The 22,408-nt window shown below is 38.9% G+C and overlaps 2 protein-coding genes across 2 annotated transcripts in view; one reads left to right on the top strand and one right to left on the bottom strand.

Moving 5' to 3' along the window:
• The first annotated feature begins 6,241 nt into the window (after window positions 1–6,241).
• LOC145786266 (uncharacterized) lies at window positions 6,242–12,006 on the top strand. The gene is made up of 5 exons (XM_082597907.1): window positions 6,242–6,425; window positions 6,603–6,795; window positions 8,858–9,255; window positions 9,726–9,868; window positions 11,884–12,006. Exons 1-5 carry the CDS (start codon window positions 6,242–6,244, stop codon window positions 12,004–12,006), a joined length of 1,041 nt encoding a protein of 346 aa, XP_082454033.1.
• A 5,112-nt stretch (window positions 12,007–17,118) lies between these two features.
• The window catches only part of LOC145786265 (uncharacterized), a 76,150-nt gene continuing 70,860 nt past the window's right edge, over window positions 17,119–22,408 (bottom strand). Inside the window, exons 64-71 of the mRNA XM_082597906.1 lie at window positions 21,734–21,825; window positions 20,688–20,841; window positions 19,980–20,062; window positions 19,259–19,421; window positions 18,807–18,889; window positions 18,374–18,455; window positions 17,678–17,737; window positions 17,119–17,372 (exon numbers count right to left, since the gene is read on the bottom strand). Of these exons, the coding sequence (XP_082454032.1) occupies window positions 17,710–17,737; window positions 18,374–18,455; window positions 18,807–18,889; window positions 19,259–19,421; window positions 19,980–20,062; window positions 20,688–20,841; window positions 21,734–21,825 (685 nt within the window). The 3' untranslated portion in view covers window positions 17,119–17,372; window positions 17,678–17,709. The remainder of the gene's footprint in view (window positions 17,373–17,677; window positions 17,738–18,373; window positions 18,456–18,806; window positions 18,890–19,258; window positions 19,422–19,979; window positions 20,063–20,687; window positions 20,842–21,733; window positions 21,826–22,408) is intronic.

Below are 22,408 nucleotides of genomic sequence, written 5' to 3'. Positions count from 1 at the left end.
TACCAATGATTAAAAGAGGTTATTACAAATAAGAGATCTGCCCTGTGCGCAATATAATACTACTGTTATCGTTTCTAGCACTAGTTGCAACGTTCATCTGATGAAAGTGAAAGTAAAAGCAACAACAAACAGGTTGATTTATTGCTTCACTAACGTTTCGTGCACTATGACAATGCGCATCCTCAGAGCGAATAACATATAAAATAAAATTTACAAAGTTATATTATATACATATTACATACTACAGTACTGTTGCTTTGACTTTCATCAGATGAACGTTGCAACTAGTGCCAGAAACGATAATTGTATTGATGAGAACCCAAGCTTTTCAGTATACCACTTCTACTAAGATCCAGGTTTGGTGAGAATAAATTGACCTACATTATGAACTTCGCAGGATGAAAAACAAGATGTTGACATAAGATGAAGATTGAGGTTCAATTATATCGCTCATTGCTGACTGTTGTGTATAATGTATATCAAGGCGAAAATATGGTCAAAAATACATAAATAGCTTATGGAGTTGGTTAATAACATCAGCATTCAGCACCATTACGTTCACCATTTTCTCACCATAGTAGAGCAACGAAACCGAACAAACGCTTACTGTCACGACAGTTTAAAAACTAAATGAGGCTGTTCACCAGGCATTTAGTTAAATAAAATTGAAATACGTTCTTTGTGTGCAAACTAAACTGAATTGACAAAACGTCGGAATAAAGAAGATTATCACCTTATACATCTTGTGGTAGTTCAGCTTAGTTTGTACCAGAAGAACGCATATCATGTTTTTTATCATGACAGTTTGTTAAATATTTAAACACAACAATTGCTGCCCCTGGTTGTTTTAAGAATATATACATAGTGGTTAGTGGTACGTTACTAAGCTTGTTGTTCTATTGTTAAAATCCACGAAAACAATAACAACTGATCATTACACTAGTATCGCAAAAAATTATCATGATTCATGGAGCTTCAGTGAAAATTGTTATGTCCAACTGAGATATGAGACAGACCTACTAGGGCAGTGGTTCTCAACCTTTTTGTCTTGTAAGACCCCTTTGGTGTCTTCGAAGCGGTCGCGGACCCCTAAAAATTTCAATTTGAAATTTTGGTATATCGCGTTTCCTTATGCAATCATATGTTACATAAGTTTCAAAGCAACACACTTAAAAGAATTTGCTGAATTTGCAACGCACTTGACGATTGATGAAATTATGTTATGACTTATGAGCTATATGTTGGCACACAGGATCAAACATCGGTAAGCTATATGCTCATTTGATGTTTTTCTATAACTTTTATCAAAAGTTAATAGAATACTTGCGACTGTTACAAAGAATTTCTTTCTTTTTTCATTTGAAATCAATATTAATTCGTTATAATCACAGTCATTGCAAAACTGTGAGTGGTGATAGACTGCTGACTAACGTTTGTAAATTTCTAAATTAATCATTGATCATCAATCTGTTGTCTTAAAAGAATTTAGTTGAACATAGCCAACATAGCCTTATTAAAAGGTTTAAGTAATTTATATGATATTTTAGTTAAGAAACCAAACCTTTGTGCAATGTCCTTTGCAATTTCAAACGACGCACCAGTGCGTTGCGACTTAGGCTACAGTTTAAGAATCACTGTAGGCTAATACATAAACAAAGCACAAACAATTTTTAAATTTCTTAATTTATCCATCATGTTGAAAACTCGGAAACTTTTGCGGACTCCCGGAAATCGCTTCACGGACCCCTTGGGATCCGCGGACCCCCGGTTGAGAACCACTGTACTAGGGGGACCTTAAAAAAAATTACATTTTTAAACTTTTTCTTGTTTAGACCTTTGCATTGTGGTCCAAAATGACACCTTGTTATACGCTCTTCTCTTCAACACTTGATGCGTGTTTCTAAAAGCATTCAATATCTTCTTGTAACAACTTCAGCATTCTTTGCAGCCCTGCCTGCCATATACAAACTTGAGCTTCTATTGCTTCTTTCTATCTGCAGCTGAGCTTCTATTGTTGGTATAACATCAGCCTTGTCATTATTGTTAGTTCACACTGCAGCGATCTATGTACAAAAGCCTTGCCAACATGGCAACTGGAGGCCGATGTAATTTCGATTTTGAACTCTAGGTTAAATTTACTTTATATGCCCTGGAAACAATAATTTTGAGAATCCAAATTGCCAAAGTGTGATTACTAAACCGCAAATCACTGCAAAACTCCTAATACAATGTTAAAAAATGACAAATCTTTCCCTACTACCAGCGTCGCCAAAAGCTTTACAAATTTTCAGCACAAGGGTCAAAATATAGTATGGTAGCAATAACATAAAAGCATCGATTTGTAAGTGATCAGTCAAATATGAAGCTGTACATTTGCATGGCCTGAGTATACACGGCGCCATGGTAGCAAGCTGAAGGACAATGAAAAATAAAAAGTTAAATAAATCACTCCTGCTTAGGAGTAAAATGCACTCTGTCACTGCAATCAGAAAAGAGTATAGCCAATAAGCGTCTACAGATTTTTCCAAGCAATAACTTTGGACTTTCCTAACTGCGTAGTAGCTACAGTATTCTTACACATACGCTATAAATCTTCTTCGCATGAACGTTTCAAACAATTATTATGGTTTTGGACTTTTTCCTTTTGCTGATTTTGTTCCTGTATTTTACTTTCACAACCTTCTTTATTTTGCAGTCCAACAAAGAAAAATAACTTTCAGCCATGGTTCACTAGTCACTTTCAAGAGTATGACAGTATTTTTCCCAATTAACCAACAACGAAGAAAGACTGGCTTTAATAGCCCCTCCCATATTTTTGCCTCAACCTAGACTCACTTGTAATATTTTCAACCAAGAACCCATAGGATATCGGTTTGAAACTGCTCAGAAGCATTTTTTTTTAGCAAAATTGATTCTAATTCAAAGCAGCTCATCCTCTGTCATTTGCATCGCATTTTTAATTGTACTTTATGTTGTTATGTTACAATTATCACCAACTGAGTTCGTTATTATTTCATTCTACATTTCCTGAATGAAGACCTTTAAATTATGAATAATTGGCAATGATACAGCTGAATGAATTATTGAAGCTTTTCAATCGTGCGGAAAAGTGAGAATTTTTATTTCACAAAAAGGAATGTTGCCACATTTACTACACAAACTATTAGCCTATATGACTTTTGCCACTTAACTGTTAGCATAAGTTCACTCCTTCAAATTTTGCTTCAATACAGCTATTTACTAGCCAACTTGGGAAAGTGACTGACCCTATGCACATTTTACTGTTAACAAGTAGGTTTGGTGGCTGTACAAATGAACAATAGGCTACTGATTAATTGTAAACAAAATTATCAATGTGTATTTTTAACAGTTTATTCTGCCATTTGTACTCTGTATTGTTGTCAACTTTATGTGTTTATGATGCATACATGACTACTGTATATGTTTTGCAAAAAGAAATACTTAATTGCGTAAGGTCATGTTTGAGTGACATACGGTGGTCATACGGCAGCTGGGCGCAACGTATTTCGTCCCCTGAAAAGATTGAGAAAAAAGTACAACAGAGCTGAAGTCGCTGATCAGAGTTGCCACAAACATTTAAAAAAAGTTTCCTTAAAAAGATCGAGAGAAATAATACAGAAGCGCAGAAGTCGCTGATCGGAGCTGTTGTTGCTGAAACAGTTGATCATGCTAAGTATCTTGAAATAATAGTTGATAAACCGAACCTCACTTTCAGGTTAGGGTTATCAAATTAAGATTGTAGCCCCTCCATTACAAATGATCATGAGCTACCATGTGATGTTTGGCTTCGATCACCGCAAGCTCGCGCGAGAAACTAAATTAGTCTCGCGCTTGCCTTCAGATGATCTCACATTTTTTGTAAGTTACACGATTCATTTTTTGACTACATGGAACAAAATTCACCAGTTTTTAGTTTGGTTGAGTTACGGAAAGGTCGTTTATTTGGCTTATCACTAGAGTTGAGAAAAGGAAGAAATAAAACGAAAAGTGCACAATTGTTTCTTATTATTTGCATGGAGTTATAAACCTAGACCAAAAAAAGGAAAGAGTACAAGACCGTTTGCGCACATTGGTGACCCAACGTGATTACGACTTTTAACGTTATAGAAACTATATTGAACAACTGTAAATACTTCAACGAAGCAGAGAAAGATGGACAAACAATTTCAAAGGAAAGTTCTAGAAAAGAGACGATTTTCCACCCAATTCGTTTTAAGAAGAAGAAGGAAAGACTTATAAAGAAGAGAACATCATAAACTGAAATATTTATTGTACTGTACTTGGTAAACGAAAAATCTCAAACTAAAATTACGGATGCAAGCGGGTATTTTTTTATCTTGAGTGCAGTTTTGTTAATAAATTTGTTAGTATCGCTTCTACATATCATTCAGGGGGTTGTTGTTAGCATACATCATAAGTAAATACTGTTATTTATACTTCATAGATGTTTAAAACGCTTTCCTCTACCCCGCACAGGTTTCCTTTCTACACTTTATATATATACTGGCAGGATTCGAGAAACCCTTAGACACGTGCGAGAGGTTTGATGGAATTGAGAGCAAATACTTGAGGATAAGTATTTAACAACATTACACACAGCACACCTGATACCATGAGCTAAGTTTGTTAATCTTATAGCGAATTGCTGTCCAATGAATTTCAGAGGCTTCTTAACAGAAATCTAACGGAGTCATGTTAAGCCTTGTACAAATCCAAGTTTAAACATCGTCTAGATGATCCTCAGTTATGTTATTGTCGCTTTCTTATTTAATGCATTATTCTGTACATCATTCATCTTTTGTCGATTCACCATTTTTGTTTGGATACTCATATGGTTCATCTGGGGGTGGGCTGGTGTGACGTTTGGCTTCGATCACCGCAAGCTCGCGCGAGAAACTAAATTAGTCTCGAGCTTTCCTTCAGATAATCTCACATTTTTTGTAAGGTACACGATTCATTTTTTGACTACATGGAGCAAAATTTACCAGTTTTTAGTTTGGTTGAGTTACAGAACGGTCATTTATTTTGCTTATCACTAGAGCTGAGAAAAGGAAGAAATAAAACAAAAAGTACACAATTGTTATTATTTGCATGGAGTTATAAACCTAGACCAAAGAAAAGAAAGAGAACAAGACCGTTTGCGCACAACCACACTGGAATGATCTATTCACTTCCAAATTCCAACTAACATTTCTAGACAAAATTACAAAGAAAAAGTCACATTTATTTTGTGGTGGCCCATAAAAATTCAATGATTAATTCAAGGGAAAAATTTAAAATGTTTACGAAAACTCCAATCAGCGACTTCAGTTTTGTTCTCGTTTTTCTCTCAAACTTTTCACGGGATGAAATCGGGGGACGAAGTGTTCAGGGGATAAAACAGGTTAGACCTGTAATAGCTACAAAAGCTACGGTCAACACACCACATACCGGTACTGGTATGATCTACAGCCTCTGCGTATATGCTAGCTAAAGACACTGCAAAAGTAGATTATGGTATTTTATTCAGTAATTGGAAATTCACACACAATTCATGATTGGCTATAAATACTTGCAAGATTGCTAAAAGTTTTTTTTACCTTCATTCCAAGACGTTGAAAGTTACAACATGGTAAATTAATATATTACATATATATTGTGCAAAGCTCACTGCTTGCAGTTTGAGCACTTTGGCAAGGTTGGCAGCTTGTTAATTCTCAAAAAATAGGCACAGCAATTTAAATACAGTACTGTAGCTGACTTTGACAAGCTCATTGCCATTCAGCCAGAAAATAAAGTCAACAATAATAATAATAAAGTACGGTACTGTTATAGTCGTCATTTTATTTACGTTGAATATATGTAACTCGTGACCAGCGTCACTATATAATCACAGTTCAGCGTTTTCTGGTACAGACGTTGGAATTGATTACCACCGCACTGCGCGTGTAATCAATTGAGCGTTCTGTACCACGTTCCTTAGTTGATTGTTTTGCGTTTCTTTCTTGATATACATTGAGTTGTTTTTGTGCACATAAGTCAGTAAGTAACAAGAGGTAAATGGTTTTCTCACTTGGTTGGCTATCGCTACAATTATTATTGTTTATTTTATATTAAACGTCTGGAAATACAACAGACATTTAACTGGCGTCGCCGGCAGGATCTTTACAGAATTTCTACAGGATTTTAGAAACATGGAGAAACTGATCGAAGTCCTGCAACAACAAATTGCCAACCAAGAATGCCAAACGAAGGAAAAAATTGCCAACCAAGAACGCCAGACGAAGGAGCAAATTGCCAGACAAGAAGAACGTCACCGAGAACAAGAACAACGTCACCAAGATCAGACGAAACTACTCATGGAGCAACTACGAGAAATGCGAGCCCAAACTTCAAGACCACAACCAACAACAATACAACAGCAGGTATCTTTACCTAAGTTCGTAACGTTCGATGCCACCACTGAACTGTGGGCAGACTATTGGAAGAGGTTTAACACCTTTGTAGCAGCACATTCAGTCGCACAAGACAAAATGCCGCAGGTTTTTCTCACCAATCAATCACCTACAATCTACAAAATGTTAACAAATTTGGCTGCGCAGGAACAAACCCAAAAGAAGTCAACGATCTCACCATGACGGAAATTACAAATTACATGGCTCAACAATTCGACCCAAAACGCTTCATCGTGAGGGAGCGATTCCGTTTCTGGAGCGAAATGAAGCGCAAGCCCGGTGAAACAACTCAAGAACTAGCCATCCGCATACGCCAGGCAGCTGCCACCTGTGACTTCTCGTCCATTTCAAATCTATTGGACGAAGCTTTACGTACTCGTTTTATTTGTTCAATAGGTAACGAGGCGGTGCTTAAGGCGTTATTCAAAATCAGAGCTGATGAACTTACTTTCAAACGTGCGGTGGAGGTTGCATCAGAAACCGAAGAGGCAACCAAGGTGGCCAAATAAACTGTTTACGGCACTCCACCAGCACCAGTTGCGAAAGTAAGGACCATCAGCAAACCTCCAAAAACTAGGCAACTTACAGGTACTTTCTTTTCTTCTAAAAATAAAGAATGCTATCGCTGTGGTAATTCCAACCACAACGCCAATGACTGTAGTTTTAAGAAAGCCACTTGCCATTTCTGCAATATTACGGGACACTTACAGAGTGTTTGTCGAAAGAAAGCTAGACAGTTCAAACCTTCTAAGGCAAATTGTATCGAGGAAATTAACATGCTTTCTAGTTCTTGCAGAAAACCTCGAAATTCAAAGTTGGAAGTACCGATCTCCATTAATTCGGTAACCACACACTTAGAACTGGACACTGCTACAAATGGAAATTTCCTTTCCAACGACGTCTGGACTCGGGTAGGCGCACCTCAATTGCAAGCACCAGTGTCGCAGTTCCAATCTGCTACCAAGCATCTAGTACCAATCACGGGTTCTTTCACGGCCCAGGTAACTTGTCCTTCCACGGGAAGGTCAGATAATATTCCTTTTGTAGTCACGACAGTCAAAGGACTGAACTTGCTAGGTCGTGATGCAATTTCGTCTTTAGGAATTTCTATCGATAAATTCCTTCTGTCTAACTATTCTACTTTACAGAGTATCCAGTCATACGACAAGCCTGATAAGAGTCTGGAGAAAGCATGCTCCCTCTTATGTGACGAGTTCAAAGATGTTTTTAAGCCTGAACTCGGGTGCTTACGAGATTATGAACTAGACATAGATTTTAAGTCTGATGCTAAACCTGTTTTTCTCAAACCTAGGCCTGTACCTTTCGCGCTAAAGGAGGACTTAGCAGTTAGCACAAGCCTATGATTCGGGCATTGCACGTGGTGTATGGACACCAGTTCAGTTTTGCGATTGGGGCACACTGGTTGTTCCAGTCCGTAAGCCTTCAAACTCTTCAGAAGCGAAGGCCAAGTTACGCATATGTGGCGATTATTCAGTCACGGTAAACCCTTCCCTGGAGACCCATCGTCACCCGTTACCCTTACCAGAAGACTTAATGCAAAAGTTGGGTGGTGGGTACGGTTTCAGCAAGATAGACTTGGCTGATGCCTACAATCAGATTCGACTTGGTCCTGACAGTCGAAAACGACTCGCATTAAGCACTCACCGTGGCGTACTTTTACAAAATGTTTTACCTTTTGGCATATCTTCTGCTCCAGGTTATTTTCAGAAGATCATGGACGACCTTACAGCCGACCTTCCAGGGGTTGCAGTCTACCTAGACGACATTCTTGTCAGTGGCACTACTGCTGAGGAGCATCTCCAGAATCTTAGACGGCTCCTCGATCGACTTCACTCAAAAGGCCTGAGGTGTAGGAAAGACAAGTGCAAGTTTGCACAACCTCAGGTAGAGTATCTCGGACACATTTTGTCCAGGCAGGGCATCTCCAAAGGTCCCAAGGTAAACGCCGTACTGGAGATGTCTGCCCCCACTGACGTATCTTCTCTTCGTTCGTTTTTAGGTTCCTTACAATTTTATTCAAAGTTTCTACCGTTGAACGCTTCTACTGTAGCAGAACCACTATACCATCTCACGAAAAAGGACATTCCTTGGAGATGGGGAAAACAAGAGGAAAACTCTTTTGCTCAGCTGAAGCATCATCTATCTAGTGATGAGGTTCTTACACATTTCAATGCGTCACTTCCGGTAGGTATCGCATGTCATGCTTCTAGTGTGGGCATTGGTGCTACTTTGTTTCACCGTTACCCAGATGGCACAGAACGGCCTATAGCAAACATTTCAAAAGTATTAACAGCCTCTCAGAGAAACTATAGTCAAATTCAGAAAGAGGCTTTGTTGATAATTTTTGCGCTAAAGAAATTCTATCAATATCTTTTTGGTAGATCATTCATTTTGGTCACAGATCATAAACCATTGCTTAGTCTTTTTGGCCCGACCAAATCGACACCTTCTTTGGCAGCAAATCGTTTGGCTCGTTGGGCACTCTTTTTGTCGCAATTTACATACACTATTGAGTACAGGAAGACAAAGGATCATCAAAACGCTGATGCTTTGAGTCGCTTACCAGCAGGAGGGGATAAAGTCTTCGATGAAGAGGAAAGTGCGGATGACATTGATATCGTCTGTGCTATCGATGCTTTGGATTTGCAGGTCCAGACCCCAAATGCCGCCTCACTGCGTAAAGAATCTTCTAAAGATCCTATCATTTCCACGGTAATGCGTTTCATTCATGAAGGATGGCCGGCCAAGTCTTCTCCACAAGACCCGGTCGAACCGTTCCGTAAGTACGCAGACTCTCTTTCTACTTGTTACGGATGTCTACTTTACGGTTCCAGAGTGGTCATCCCTTCCAAACTTCGTCCTTCCGTTGCTTCATGAAGGACATTTCGGCATTGAGAGAATGAAGCAGTTGGCAAGGATGTCCGTCTACTGGCCAAACATCGATCGAGACATCGCGGAACTTTGTCACAAGTGCAGTACCTGTGGCGAATATCAACCGCAATCTAAAACCCAGGTCCAATCATGGACGGTTCCAGAAGCACCGTGGAGTCGCTTACACATAGATCATGCGGTAGAATTCATGGGTTACCATTGGTTACTCAGCATTGATGCTTTTTCTAAATACCCTTGTATTCATGCTACTACTTCCTTACCTTCAACAGCTACTATCAACCTGCTAGAAGAAGATTTTGCTCATTTCGGTTATCCCCATACTGTAGTTACCGATAATGACTACTTTTAAATCCACAGAATTCCAAACTTTCTGTAAGGAGAGGGGTATGGTACACATCACAGGTGCCCCTTACCATCCGAAAACCAATGGAGCGGCGGAGCGCCTCGTACGTACGTTCAAGCAAGCACTTCGCAAATCTTCCCTGCCCCCGAAACAAGCAGTCTTGGAATTCCTACAGCAGTATCGACGCACGCCCACTCCAAGTGGCTACTCTCCAAGCCAATTACTCAACAATCGTCAGATTCGAACCAAGATCGACACGCTTCTCCCCACACCGTCTCAAGTGGTACCCCGACAAAACCCTCACAACACGGACGCCTCTGAAGTTACAAAATGACATTTCAAACCGGGAGATCCCTGTTACGCGCTATCATTCACTCCACGACGGAGCCAGGATCCTCGTTGGGTTCCAACCGAGGTGATTAAGCGACAGGGTAGCCGAATCTTCCTGGTACGTCTGCTGCCACATGGTCCGACGTGGAGGCACCATATGGACCAACTGCAACCTCGCTATGCATCATCGGAGGACCAGGAGCCAGGAGAAACTCCTGCACCAACAGTCAACTCCTTCGCTGTCTCCACCTCAGCTCGAACGGATTCGGACGACACACCGACTGTACCGGAATTCGGGCCACACAACCCACGAAGGTCGAGCCGTCGCCGCAGACCTCCGGCCCGTTTCGGACTTTGAGAGTTATTGTTTAATTCGGTGTCTTGTTCATATTTTTCTTTGTGTATAAAAATTATCGGGGGAGGTGTTATAGTCGTCATTTTATTTACGTTGAATATATGTAACTCGCGACCAGCGTCACTACATAATCACAGTTCAGCGTTTTCTGGTACAGACGTTGGAATTGATTACCACCGCACTGCGCGTGTAATCAATTGAGCGTTCTGTACCACGTTCCTTAGTTGATTGTTTTGCGTTTCTTTCTTGATATATATTGAGTTGTTTTTGTGCACATAAGTCAGTAAGTAACAAAAGGTAAATGGTTTTCTCACTTGGTTGGCTATTGCTACAAGTATTATTGTTTATTTTATATTAAACGTCTGGAAATACAACAGACATACTTTCTGGAAATACAACAGACAAAATTACGTACTTACGCAGCAGAGATGTACGAATCCAAGATTTGTTAGATTCTGATCCGATTCTGTTTTTGAGATCCGGATCTGGAAATTTAGATATCTCAGATCCGGACCCAAAACAGATCCAAAGTAATATCATGTCTGAAATTTTATTACAATAATATTTCACCAACGACATATTTACACTTTTTAAAAAAGTAGTTTACAAAATGGATCTATTAGTACATTTAATACCGTACGTAGCTTACTACTTAGCTTACTACACCTTGACTTAGATAACCGCGTGGTTTTTTCGGTGCCTCCATGGTGTAGTTTCCATATAAAAAAAAAAAAACTATTTGTTATATCTCCTGATGTGTACTTTGAAAATGAACGTGGAGCTATGCCGAAAATAATCTTGATTGATTGATTACTACTTAGGTGTATGATGCTTAGCTTACTAGCGTACATCATTGCATTACTGGCTGACCACCTCTTATAGCACTTTTGGTCCCTGCATAACAAGCATTCTGACTTGAAATGTGTTACGGTATCTTTCTTTCTTCCAACTGCATACTACCGTATGTGACACAACCACTGTTGTTGCTGAAATAGTACTGTAGCCTACATAGCAAAGCAATAACTAAAAGATGTTGGCTGTAAGCTTAATAATGAAATAAAGTCTATCCTCATTTGTTAGCTTAATGTAGGCCTAGTAGCCTACCTTTCAACTCATGCATGTTTAAACACTTCACATACTGTAGTAAACATGCAACAAGCAAAACCAATGATTAGAATTTGGAAAAACTATGTAATCTTACATCAACTTTGACCTGACTCTAAAACTTCAGTGTTGCCACAAACGCAATGGTTCAAAACTTTTTCTGGATTTGGAAATGTTGCCAGGAGCTCATGAAAAATTTGTAGCTTTGTTTGAAAAATTTATGAAAATTTAGGATCCGGATCCGTTGAGGATAATGTCTAAAAAAAAAAAAAAAAAAAGATTAAAATCAGATCCAAATCTTTTGAAAAACAGATTTGGGTCCGAATCCGGTTTAATACACTTTCGTCAATTGGAACGCTTATCCAACTGAGCTTTGTTTTCAGGCTTTGAACGACTGCCGCAGGCTTGGTTCGTTGGCTCCAGCTCGTGAGCGAGCTGTTATTTTGTCTTCAAGATTGGTGAAGATGTCAGATGTAACTGTAAAGGCACAATCTATAGTGGAATAGACGTGGACATAACTTAATAAGCAGTGACGTTCGGTGGCTTAAACCGTTGAGAAAGCAACTTGGAAATATGCTGCATCATTACAGTGGTGCCGAAGTAGGGGGGGATGGGGGGATATATCCCCCCCAATATTTTGGCAGCATCCCCCCCAATAATTTAGAAAAAATTAGTTGCTATGAAGTTGTACTTCGATTTAGTTGTTTGTAAGCATCTCGAATTGTTGTTGTTTTTCTTTTATTGATGTTTAATCACAGTTCTAATTGTCTTGGATTTGACGCTAGACAATGAATTAAGGACCTTTATTGAAGGTATTCCGGAAAAATTTGCTGCTAATTTTATTTGCAAGCACCACGGCAAAGAAGAGTCCCTGAAAGATTGGGTGGAGGCTCGATGGCAGCTACTGTAGACACTCAACTGCATTAAGTTATAAAATACTTTATAATCAGTTCATGGACAGAGTTATGTCTGAACTGACCGAGAGGTTTGAAAGTAGCCTGAATTTTGATTTGGCAAAGTATAAAGAACTTGCACGAATTTTCAAGACCGGCTTAGTTCCTGAAATGGTCAAAAATTATCCAGAGCTGAATAGACAATCGATGAGTTATCAAATTGATTCATTCAGCAAGGCAACAGCACCAAAATCTCTGTACGATACCAAAAGAGCTTACCAGGCATTGTCCGAGTTGAAAAAAACCTCTCTATTCTCAAATACTCCAGCTGATTAAGAACCTCTTTTTGCCCGGTAAGCTTTGCTGCTTGTGAGAGGTCGTTTTCCAATCTTCGTAGATTGAAAACCTGACTGTTTGTTTGTTTGTTTATCTTTATCCTGCATTGCGGGAAAGCGGACTTGAGCGCTATGCATCGGTGTACGCCTTCCGACGTACACCTGACCCACGCTGCAGCCGACTGCAATGTCTTTTCCGGTTGTCTACTCTACTTATGACTTAAATTTGGTACTACCCATTACTCGAAATCGATCATTGGGTAGAGGCAATTATCGTAAAGTTTCTTGCCCAGAGAAACAACAGCAAGTGCGGGTGGCTGGAGTCGAACATGCAGGCTCTCGACTGCGAGTGCAACGCGCTAACCACTCGGCCATTGCTGCCAAAGAAATACTGAGAAATACTTTGGGACAGGAAAGGTTAAATGCTAGCATTGTTTGCAACATTGACCAAAATATTCTTAATGACATCAGCATAAATGACAGAGCTAATGTATTTTCAATGAGCACTACCGTAAAACGCAATTTGGTTGTAACAAGTTCTTGTGATGTGTTTGAAAGTTAGCATTTTTGTCATAAATTTGCAAATGTTCTTCTGTAGCTTCGATTGTTTTCAGTCTCCTGACTAGTGACTTTGTCCTATAGCGCACTAAGTGTAGTGATTCTAGTGAAGGAGAGGGTAAAAAGAAAAGTAGCCTATAACTTCTGTTGTTTTTTTTTGGAAAAACTAAGTATTCATTGGAAGGTCATAGCTTCGAATCCAGCTGGAGGTACCAATTTTTCTTTGCTTGTTTGTTAATCTTGCAGCAGTCATTCACATGAGCACAGGTAGCGCTTTTATCTCCACTATTTCTTGTCTGTGCATTATGCTGTTAGCAGCTAATTTACCGAGGTCCGGTGATTGTTTAATAAACCTAATAGGCCTACCACAACCACTAAAATTGTGTATAAAAGTATGCATCCCCCCCAATGTTCAAAATTGTCTAAAATTTGATAAAATTTTGATTTATCCCCCCCAATCCTCAACTAACTTCGGCACCACTGTGCAGCAAGGTAGTAGGCACGAAGGGCGTAACCGTCGGGCGAAGCCCGAAGGCAACACTTCCAGCGGGGGGTCTGGGGGGCCTCCCCCAGAAATTTTTGAAAAACACTTCCAATTTGGTGCGCTCTGAGAGCATTTTCAAAACAAATCAAAAATAAAAATCTGTCAAATTGTGCTTCGCCTATGTCGTGATCATACATCAATTTAATGTTTAGAAGTCATGAACAATCTTAATTTTAACGTTGCAGGACCAAAATCCAGTGTTAGACATGGAATAATAGTTGTCTAAATATTTAATTCGTCATGAATGTTCATTCTCAGATATTCAGTTCGGCCTACACTACAAAAACTAACACTTAGGCCTAAACATTACAACTGCTACAATTAGAACATTACAACCATTACAACCTTTTCGCCTTTATGATGCTGTGCTGTGTACCGTGACGAGAGACCATTCTGTGCGTATGACGAGATAGTCTAGCGATTGTACGCATTGACGTCACTGGGAAAGCAAGCAAATGGCCGAGTGGTTAGCGCGTTGGGCTCACAGTCGAAAGCTTGCATGTTCGACTCCAGCCACCCGCACTTGCTGTTGTTTCTCTAGGCAAGAAACTTTATGATAATTGCCTCTACCCAGTGATCGATTTCGAGTAATGGGTAATACCAAATTTAAGTCATAAGTAGAGTAGACAACCGGAAACAGACGTTGCCGTCGGCTGCAGCGTGGGTCAGGTGTGTGTCGGAAGGCGTACACCGATGCATAGCGCTCAAGTCCGCTTTCCCGCAATGCAGGATAAAGATAAACAAACAACTCTAACCATAACACATCTGATTGGCTAAGCAGCTGGTGACGTTTTGCAAAACGAGTGAGGATTGGATAAAACGAAGGCGTTTTTTGACATTTTTGAACGTAGGGAAAGCAACTTTGAAAACTAATTTCCCTGGAGCCTCAGTGGTGGTTTCTGACAGGTTTCTAGTCACGAACACAGTAATTTTCAAGTTAAAATAGACGTGATAAAAATAATAAGAAGTTAAACCTAGAATTCAGTCATTGTATTTTGCATAGTTTTCGCTCAGGTAAGCACTGCTTTCCCTCACCGATCGTCACTGGACATAAGTCACATTGTAGGGTCGGGACTTGGGAAAGTGGCTATGAAGGAATGTGAAGCATGTTCGCCCCGTTATCCCAACTTAGGGTTAAGCGCTCGACTCAAGATCACTCGGCGCTGGTTCGGCTATCGGGGTGTGAGCTTGAGCAATGCATTACACGACTGCTCTCCAATCAGCGGCACCTTGTGAATGGAATAATTCCTTGGCAAAAATTCTAACAATTGGAAAACTTCACTCTGCCAATCTCGATAATCGACCATGCGTTAAAAGCCGCTACATGTAGGCCTATGTAAAACTACCAAAAATAACCCATTAAAGCCTAAAAACAATTAAAGACTTTGTCGGTCTGATGACAAAGATTTAAAAACCAACCAACCGTAGACCGTGAATTAGCCTATTAAAGTAAGCTAAGCTACTGTAGCCTTATCTGACAATCCCAGCTGAGCTGGTCAAATGAAAATTGTGTGTTCGACGTTTGTTTAATAACCTTCTCCAAGGGCTTCCCGATACAGAATGAGTTGCGGGAAATTTTAGACAGGCTTGCCCAGATCTTGCAACCAAAACCCGCAGTGTCATCGCTGTTCACGATCTGTGCATAGGTCGGTCGTCAATGTGTGAAACCTGACTGGAGGCTTCCACTTGGGCAGCACCACCTACACCTGCCCCAGTGAAATCATCGCCATTGGAATTTGATTGATTGAATCTTTATCCTCGGACTGGGAAAGCTTCTTTCAGAGCTCAATCCTGGCAGTTTCGTAGGCCTATACTTGTAGAGGCTTTGAATCACTGACGGAGGCCCAGTCACCGAGATTGACTGAGTGAAGTTTCCGATTGTTGAAGTCTTATTGCCAGGGAATTATTCCATCCATTACATGCCGCTGACTGGAGAGCAGTCCTTAACATGAGTTGCTCAAGCACACACCCCGAGTCGAACTAGCGCCGCTTGATCTTGACGCTTCTTCGTTCCAGAAGTCACGCGCTAACCAATTGAGCTATCGGAGCGGACGAAATCTAAATCTGAGATAAAGGCCGGTCGCTTGTTTATTTTACTCCGTTGAGGCATATCTAATCCGTAGCCAATGGTCGTTGAGCCTTACCAGCTTCCTGTACATTCCAATTTTCGTATTGCCAGGGCGAGTAATCGAGATTTTTTAAGATCTGTAAGCTAGGCTGCTTTGAGCATAAGGACAGTAGGCAAAGTCTGCTAGACAAAGTTAAGCCGATATAATCATTTGATGTCGACAGTAAACTTAATTAGACCACAACCTAATTGAACAAATTATTTGAACTAGGCCTACGGTACGAGCATCAAAATTTCTTGTAAACTGCAAACCTGTTAGGTCTACTGTTGTCTATGAAGTGAATATATTATTCCTTTTTGGTGGTGCTGGTAGACCTAAACGACATTTAATTGTCAAATTGCCTAGCAAGATTGTCCCAACTAGTGGAAAGCTTGGCCGCCAAAAAAAAACAGAGTTCAACAGGTGATTGGGTTATGCTAGAAACGCTATTAGCCTATAGCCTACCCAGCTAACAAAATCAAATCCTTTTAGGCTACATTAAATCAATGGAAAATAAAGTGCAGTAAGCGGACTGAGCTTATAAACTTCACGAGTAGCCCACTTTTGTTCGATAGGTTACAAATAGACCAGGGATACTCAACTAATGTTAGCAAAGGTCCAATTTGACAAGTTGAATATTTTTGCGGTCCGGTGAATATTTCATATGCAACCACAAAAATTAAACTACCAGTAGCCTACGAGCACCGAAACACTTTTCAGGTAGTATGTAACACGACTTGGATTTTTGTTTGACACAAACAAAGAAATAAAAAAGGAAAAAATGTATTGTGTTTCTTTGTATAAGTGTAGCTGTGTGGATCGCACACCAGAGAAGACGACAAAGCGTTGAGGGGTCTGGGGGCGAAGTCCACAGCTCCTTGAATAATCACAAAAAAAATGATTTTCCATAATGGAAATCTGTTAGAGGCCCTAAAATGTGGCAATGAGGTTATTCTTCCAGAAACCCGAGGTTCACCTTCAACACCCATAAGGTCCGGATTCGGACCGCGGTTCGCCAGTTGAGTAGCCCTGAAATAGGCCAACAATAGCCTAACATTTATAAATAAAACATCAGATTGCACTGAAGCGTGGCCTAAAGTTCAAAAGTAGTCAAACAACTAAATTCTTCAAAACTAGCTAATGTTTAAGAATTGAAACCAAAACTATGACTACCTGATCATTCTTTTATTGGTGGTCATAAATTATAATATAATAAATATATACTGTACGAGTGTACGTAGCACATAAACGTTTATACAATCAAACACAAAATAAAAACGGAACATATTTGATTAAAAGTAGTTTCAATGAAAATTGTGCAAACATTACAAAAACATATTAGATTGATAAATATTTGATATAAAGATCGTGGTGGTGGTACGAAGCGACTTAAGAAGCAATTGAAGTCTTGGTGTCCTTCGGAACGTCTGATGCCTGTTTTACAACATTAAAAATTATTGTCTTGTGAGGGATGTTTTTGCTCTTTTCCACATTTTTTTGGTAGCTTAACTTTTCTGAAATTACTAATTAAATTTTAACAAGAGTTTTTGTGAACTCTAAAGAGATACAAGTATAAACTACCAACAGAAATCGGTTCAGTTGGTTTTTATTTCTGAACATCACAAAAAAATATTATGATGCTATTATATTAGTTTGTTAATAAAATGCAGGGTGAATTTAAAATGTTAACTAGCCTATAACTATAATAACTATTAACTATAATACAACGGTAAGCCAACCTCACTTGTAGCCCGCACATAAATCAAGAAACTCAGCGAATCTGTAGAATCTCTCTCCGCCTGAAAGCAAGTTCAGTTTAAGTAGGCTACAAATTCAATTCAATTTATTTTTTATTGCTAGAGCAAAAATAAAAAGAACGATAAAGTAAACACACGAATTTGGCACCAACGAAAGGAAAAGATGGCAAAACTAAAAGGTTTATAATATGCATCGATAAAACAGTGTTTGGAAATTAATATTTTTTAATTTGCACAGCCACCAAACCTAGTTATTTGGAGGTAAACTCCCATAAAAAAACAATAAAAGACAACTTAATATGAAGCTAAACTTAGAGTGCGCAGTCGTTATAAAGAAAACGTGTTGCAACTGTTGCATGGATAGAAATACAATGGTAATCTCAGACATAACTGTTTTCACATTAACCATCTTGCAATACTTCAGTGTCCGTCCCGTTAGCTCAGTGGTTACGCCCCGGGTCAAGATCACGCATTTCAGGACTGCTCTCCATTCAGCGGCACCTGGTGAATGAAATAATTCCCCGGCAACAACACTTCAACAACCTGAAAACTTCACTCTGCAATCTCGGTGACCGGCCCCTGCGTCAAGAGCCTCTGCAAGCATGCAAAACTACCGGGAATAACCTATCAAAACTTTGTCAGGCCGAGGATAAAAATTCAAAACCAAACCAACCATACCTGTTGAGAATAATAATGGCTAAAGTTGTCAACACAAGTTTGACTCCAAGAGCAGCCGTAACGTACATCCATACGGGAACGCCTGCAATGCATTGGAAAGTAACATTAATCGAAGCCAGGGACGTAGTCTAGTTGGCTTAGGGAAACAAACCCTCCCAAATTTTCGCCTTCACAACAAAATATGTTTTTAATACTGTTGCAACGTTTTAATGATATTGTATTACTTGTTGAATGACGTTTCATAAATGTTTGACTGCATTCAGTATGACAGTAGGCTAGCTCTATTTTTAAACAAAATCTTTATGCCAAACTAATGTTTTATCCCAACAGTTGCTTTGCCCCCCTGAATTTTTTCTTTCTAGCTGCGTTACTGGCGAAAGTATCAACTTCAAAAATATATTAAAAGAAAGCTTATTGTGAACTGCTCACTAACCGCCACCAAAACATTCTTTTTGGTAAACTTCATTAGGCGAAATGGCAACTTCGTATATTAACTTCATGGCTTCTTTGGCTTCTCTGATATATAAAGTGGTATTAGTTATTTTGGGCTCATAAAGCGTTTAGAACACATTCGTATCAAAATATATGCTTCAACACAAAACTATTAGAAGTAAGTACGAAAATACTCTGCAAGAAACAGTTTATTTACTATTCCATGCAGAATAGTAGCCTATGATGGGACACATAACCAATAAATTGGCACGTAACGATAAAAAGGCAGCATAGAGACGTTCCGGCCATCTGTCAATCAGGATGTCTGAACACACAACTAAACATAAAACAATCAAGCAAACCTCAGCTAATATCAAGCAAGAGGAAAGAATAACGATATTTCTACATTCCGTTGCGTTGTGCAAACAATAGCTTTTGAATTTAGCGTCTTACCGTTGGTTCTTATTGTTCCAATTAACCCCAAGTAAGGAGTGAGTTGTATCTTCAGGATAACCATAACCTTCCTTCTTGCATCCAGCCACATCGATCCATAAGGAGACGAGACACCTCAAGGGAAGAGGAGGATGGTACACTGATGTACAGTTCGGATAGAAATCTGTAATTACAAAAGTTTTAATTTTGTGATCTAAATATAACCTTATATTCAGTCGCCATTTCCGTATGAAGCAGATTGCGCATCAGCATGGGTTATCTGTTTCCACGAGTCACGAATTTGAACAAGCTCGTCCAGCGTTGTCAAATATACCCTTATCTGATGTACAACTTCATAAGGAAAACGTGAAACGATCTAAAATACAACTCTTTTACGAAAACCAGTTTGCAAGACAGACATTTTCTCTTGACTTAACGTCTAGCCAGTTCAAAGAACTAATGGTAGAACACATGCAAATGTAATTAAAGTGGTAAATACTTCAATGACGAAAAGTCAGGCTATTTTAAGAAGCTTTCGCCATTGTAAAAGTAAATTTACCAGTAATTTTGATTGAAAAATCTCCACTAAGGCAACAAAATACGTGGTAAAAATCAAAGATTGAATTAAATTACAGTGCACAAATTTATAAGAACTACAACTGCGGTTAATAATCAAGAAATGTTCAAACTGCAATCAATCATTGTTGCAATGAACCAAATTGATGGTTAACGAAATACAAACCCAATCCAAATCCAGCAAATTGTTGATCAACATCATCGTCGTAAGCTTCATTGGCGATATTTCTGAAGTAATCGAGCAACTCGCTAGAAATAACAAACAACATCGAATAAGTTCTACATCAGAGTGGATACGATCAATCAGGGCCACTTTCATTTCAAGGTCTATTCAGCAGTCGCATCTATTTCTATGCTTGAAACTATGCAAGTATGCATCGTGAATAGTTGATCCAGTTAATAAGTTATATTTCAGCTTAAAAACCAAAACTTTTTCCCTAAATTTAATGGTATGAAAATAGATTTCGTAAAAGTGTAGCCTGCAGCTCTAGCACAAATTTGGCTTCATAGATTAATGTGTAAACTTGCCCAACTGACTAAACAAAACAAAAAACGGTAAGCTATTCGTTTGTACGTAGCCTACTTCTATATAAGTTGCCATGGTGGTCAAGGTGTTCAATTCATCGCAAAATAAATCACTTTTTATCGAGTTAAAAATATATACAGAATCGAAATAGAAAAGTGATTGACTGGAGAATTAATTAATTGCAACAGAATAAGGTTTTTGAAGTAATATTGATCGTTATGGTTTTTTGTCGCTTTGCAACATCTAAGGTCTTTTAGCGGCTTTGAAATGATATGACAGACATTTTAATTCGTTACATATAAGCTGCATTGGCATTCACTTATGAATCAGTTTCGGTTCATTACTCACCGAAGATTCATTTTTTGGAGAGTGTTATTCAGTGCCTTGCTTATGTTCGATGGATGATTCCAACCTTCCTTTGCCAAACCGGCCAACAGTCGAGCTGATTCAATGCAGTGATTCGAGTGCGGTCCTCTGTATTCAAAGCAGCCAGCAGGAAAGACTAGGCACAAAAACCAATGTTTTACGTAGTGATGACGGTTGATCAAACCAGGATTCAACACACTTTTTCTGCACTGCGGTGGGAGTAGTAGGCTAATAGATGTGATGTGTATATATAAACAACATACAATCGCTGCAGCAACACTAGTATCCTACTGGCAGCCTAGTGTTTCACCGATATGTAAATTCATCAAAACACAGCTACTCAGCCTATCTCTAGAATGCTAGATGCTACTATCGCATCTTCCGTTAACGATACCATTTCAATTGCAATATTTCAACTATCAAAACATTTTTTTTTTTTTTAGATTCAAAATGAGGCATCTGCATGAGGTCGACTGTATTGTTTCGGGATGTAAGACGAGGCTTCTTTGAAGCAAAATGGAAACGGAGAGAAAGGAAGCATTTACATGAAACTATAGCGTATTTTAGCTACATTTGACATCCTGCACAAAAGTACAATTATGTTGCTACACAAGCCTCAACAAACTTCAACAGATATTTATTTTTTTTTATCTAAAGTGAACTATTAAACCTACTACATTCAGCACACCATTTCATCCTCTATTCTGTAAAAAAACATTGGTCTTCATCCAGAAACATCAGGGTTGACAATGAACATGTGTATTTAGGGCTGTAGGCCTACACCTCAAATTATATCACATCAAATTCAGTTACTATTTTCTAATAACCTTTACAGTTTGTTTCACCATTAACTGGGGATCAATAGAAGTTTGAGCATCTCATACTATATTCTATTTGAATAAAGACCTTCTGATGATCTCCCTTTTAGGGTGAAACAGGTTGTAGAGGTTTTAGAAAGTAATAACTATATTTGATCAAACTACATCGATATATTTTGTTTGTCATATTTCTGTATAATGTCCACTTACCCAAGCCATAACATTCTTGTTGGAACGTTCCGTTGTTTCTGCCAGGCGTTAGGGCAGTGAGTTTAATTCTTCTCATTTCGTTGATAGCTTGCCTGTTTAAGCTCGTACATTACGTTAAGTCACAGTAGACAGGGTTATGTTTCATCAATAGATTGTTTGTAAATTGTTTAGACGATTATTTTGTCATTTGAATCACAATGAAATATGGAACAAACAATTTTTGACATTGTCTAAGTATGTTTTTGAAAATTCACGCATTACAATGCAAACGGAAAAGATCGTCCCATATAAGCCAAGCATGAGAATGGGAAGATGTCCTCATCATACTAATCCTTCTGCACTAACGAAAGTGGGGTGGCGAGTTCATTTCTCTATTTTTGTTTTTCAGCAAGTCCACCCGGCCCATATATTATACCTTGGAAAGAATTGAACGGTGCTTTTTGGACAATTAAATATACCCGGGAGCCGAACCAAGACCGCATGATTGGAAAGCGAGGACTTTGCGGTTGCGCCACCCCACCTCTTCATAAGACAACCAACCAATGCAACCATACGTTACAGAAAGTTAAAAATTGTAATAAAAGTCTCAAATAATACATTGTATACTGGACTTGTACATCTTAGTTAGTATGTTTTCAAACTATATCGTTCGGAAATCCAATTGCACAAAATTGT

The sequence above is a fragment of the Aplidium turbinatum genome, chromosome 17, assembly GCF_918807975.1.
Source record: "Aplidium turbinatum chromosome 17, kaAplTurb1.1, whole genome shotgun sequence".
In the NCBI taxonomy this organism is placed as follows: Eukaryota; Metazoa; Chordata; class Ascidiacea; order Aplousobranchia; family Polyclinidae; genus Aplidium; species Aplidium turbinatum.
The sequence above is the reverse complement of the archived record's forward strand: the minus strand, read 5'-3'. Positions and strand labels throughout refer to the sequence as shown.

Coding starts and splice junctions, on each gene's coding strand:
- LOC145786266 (XM_082597907.1), top strand. CDS start 6,242: ATGCCAAACGAAGGAAAAAATTGCCAACCAAGAACGCCAGACGAAGGA. Junction 6,426..6,602: donor CAACAACAATACAACAGCAG/GTATCTTTACCT, acceptor TTGGCTGCGCAG/GAACAAACCCAAAAGAAGTC. Junction 6,796..8,857: donor GCTGCCACCTGTGACTTCTC/GTCCATTTCAAA, acceptor TCTTTTTGGTAG/ATCATTCATTTTGGTCACAG.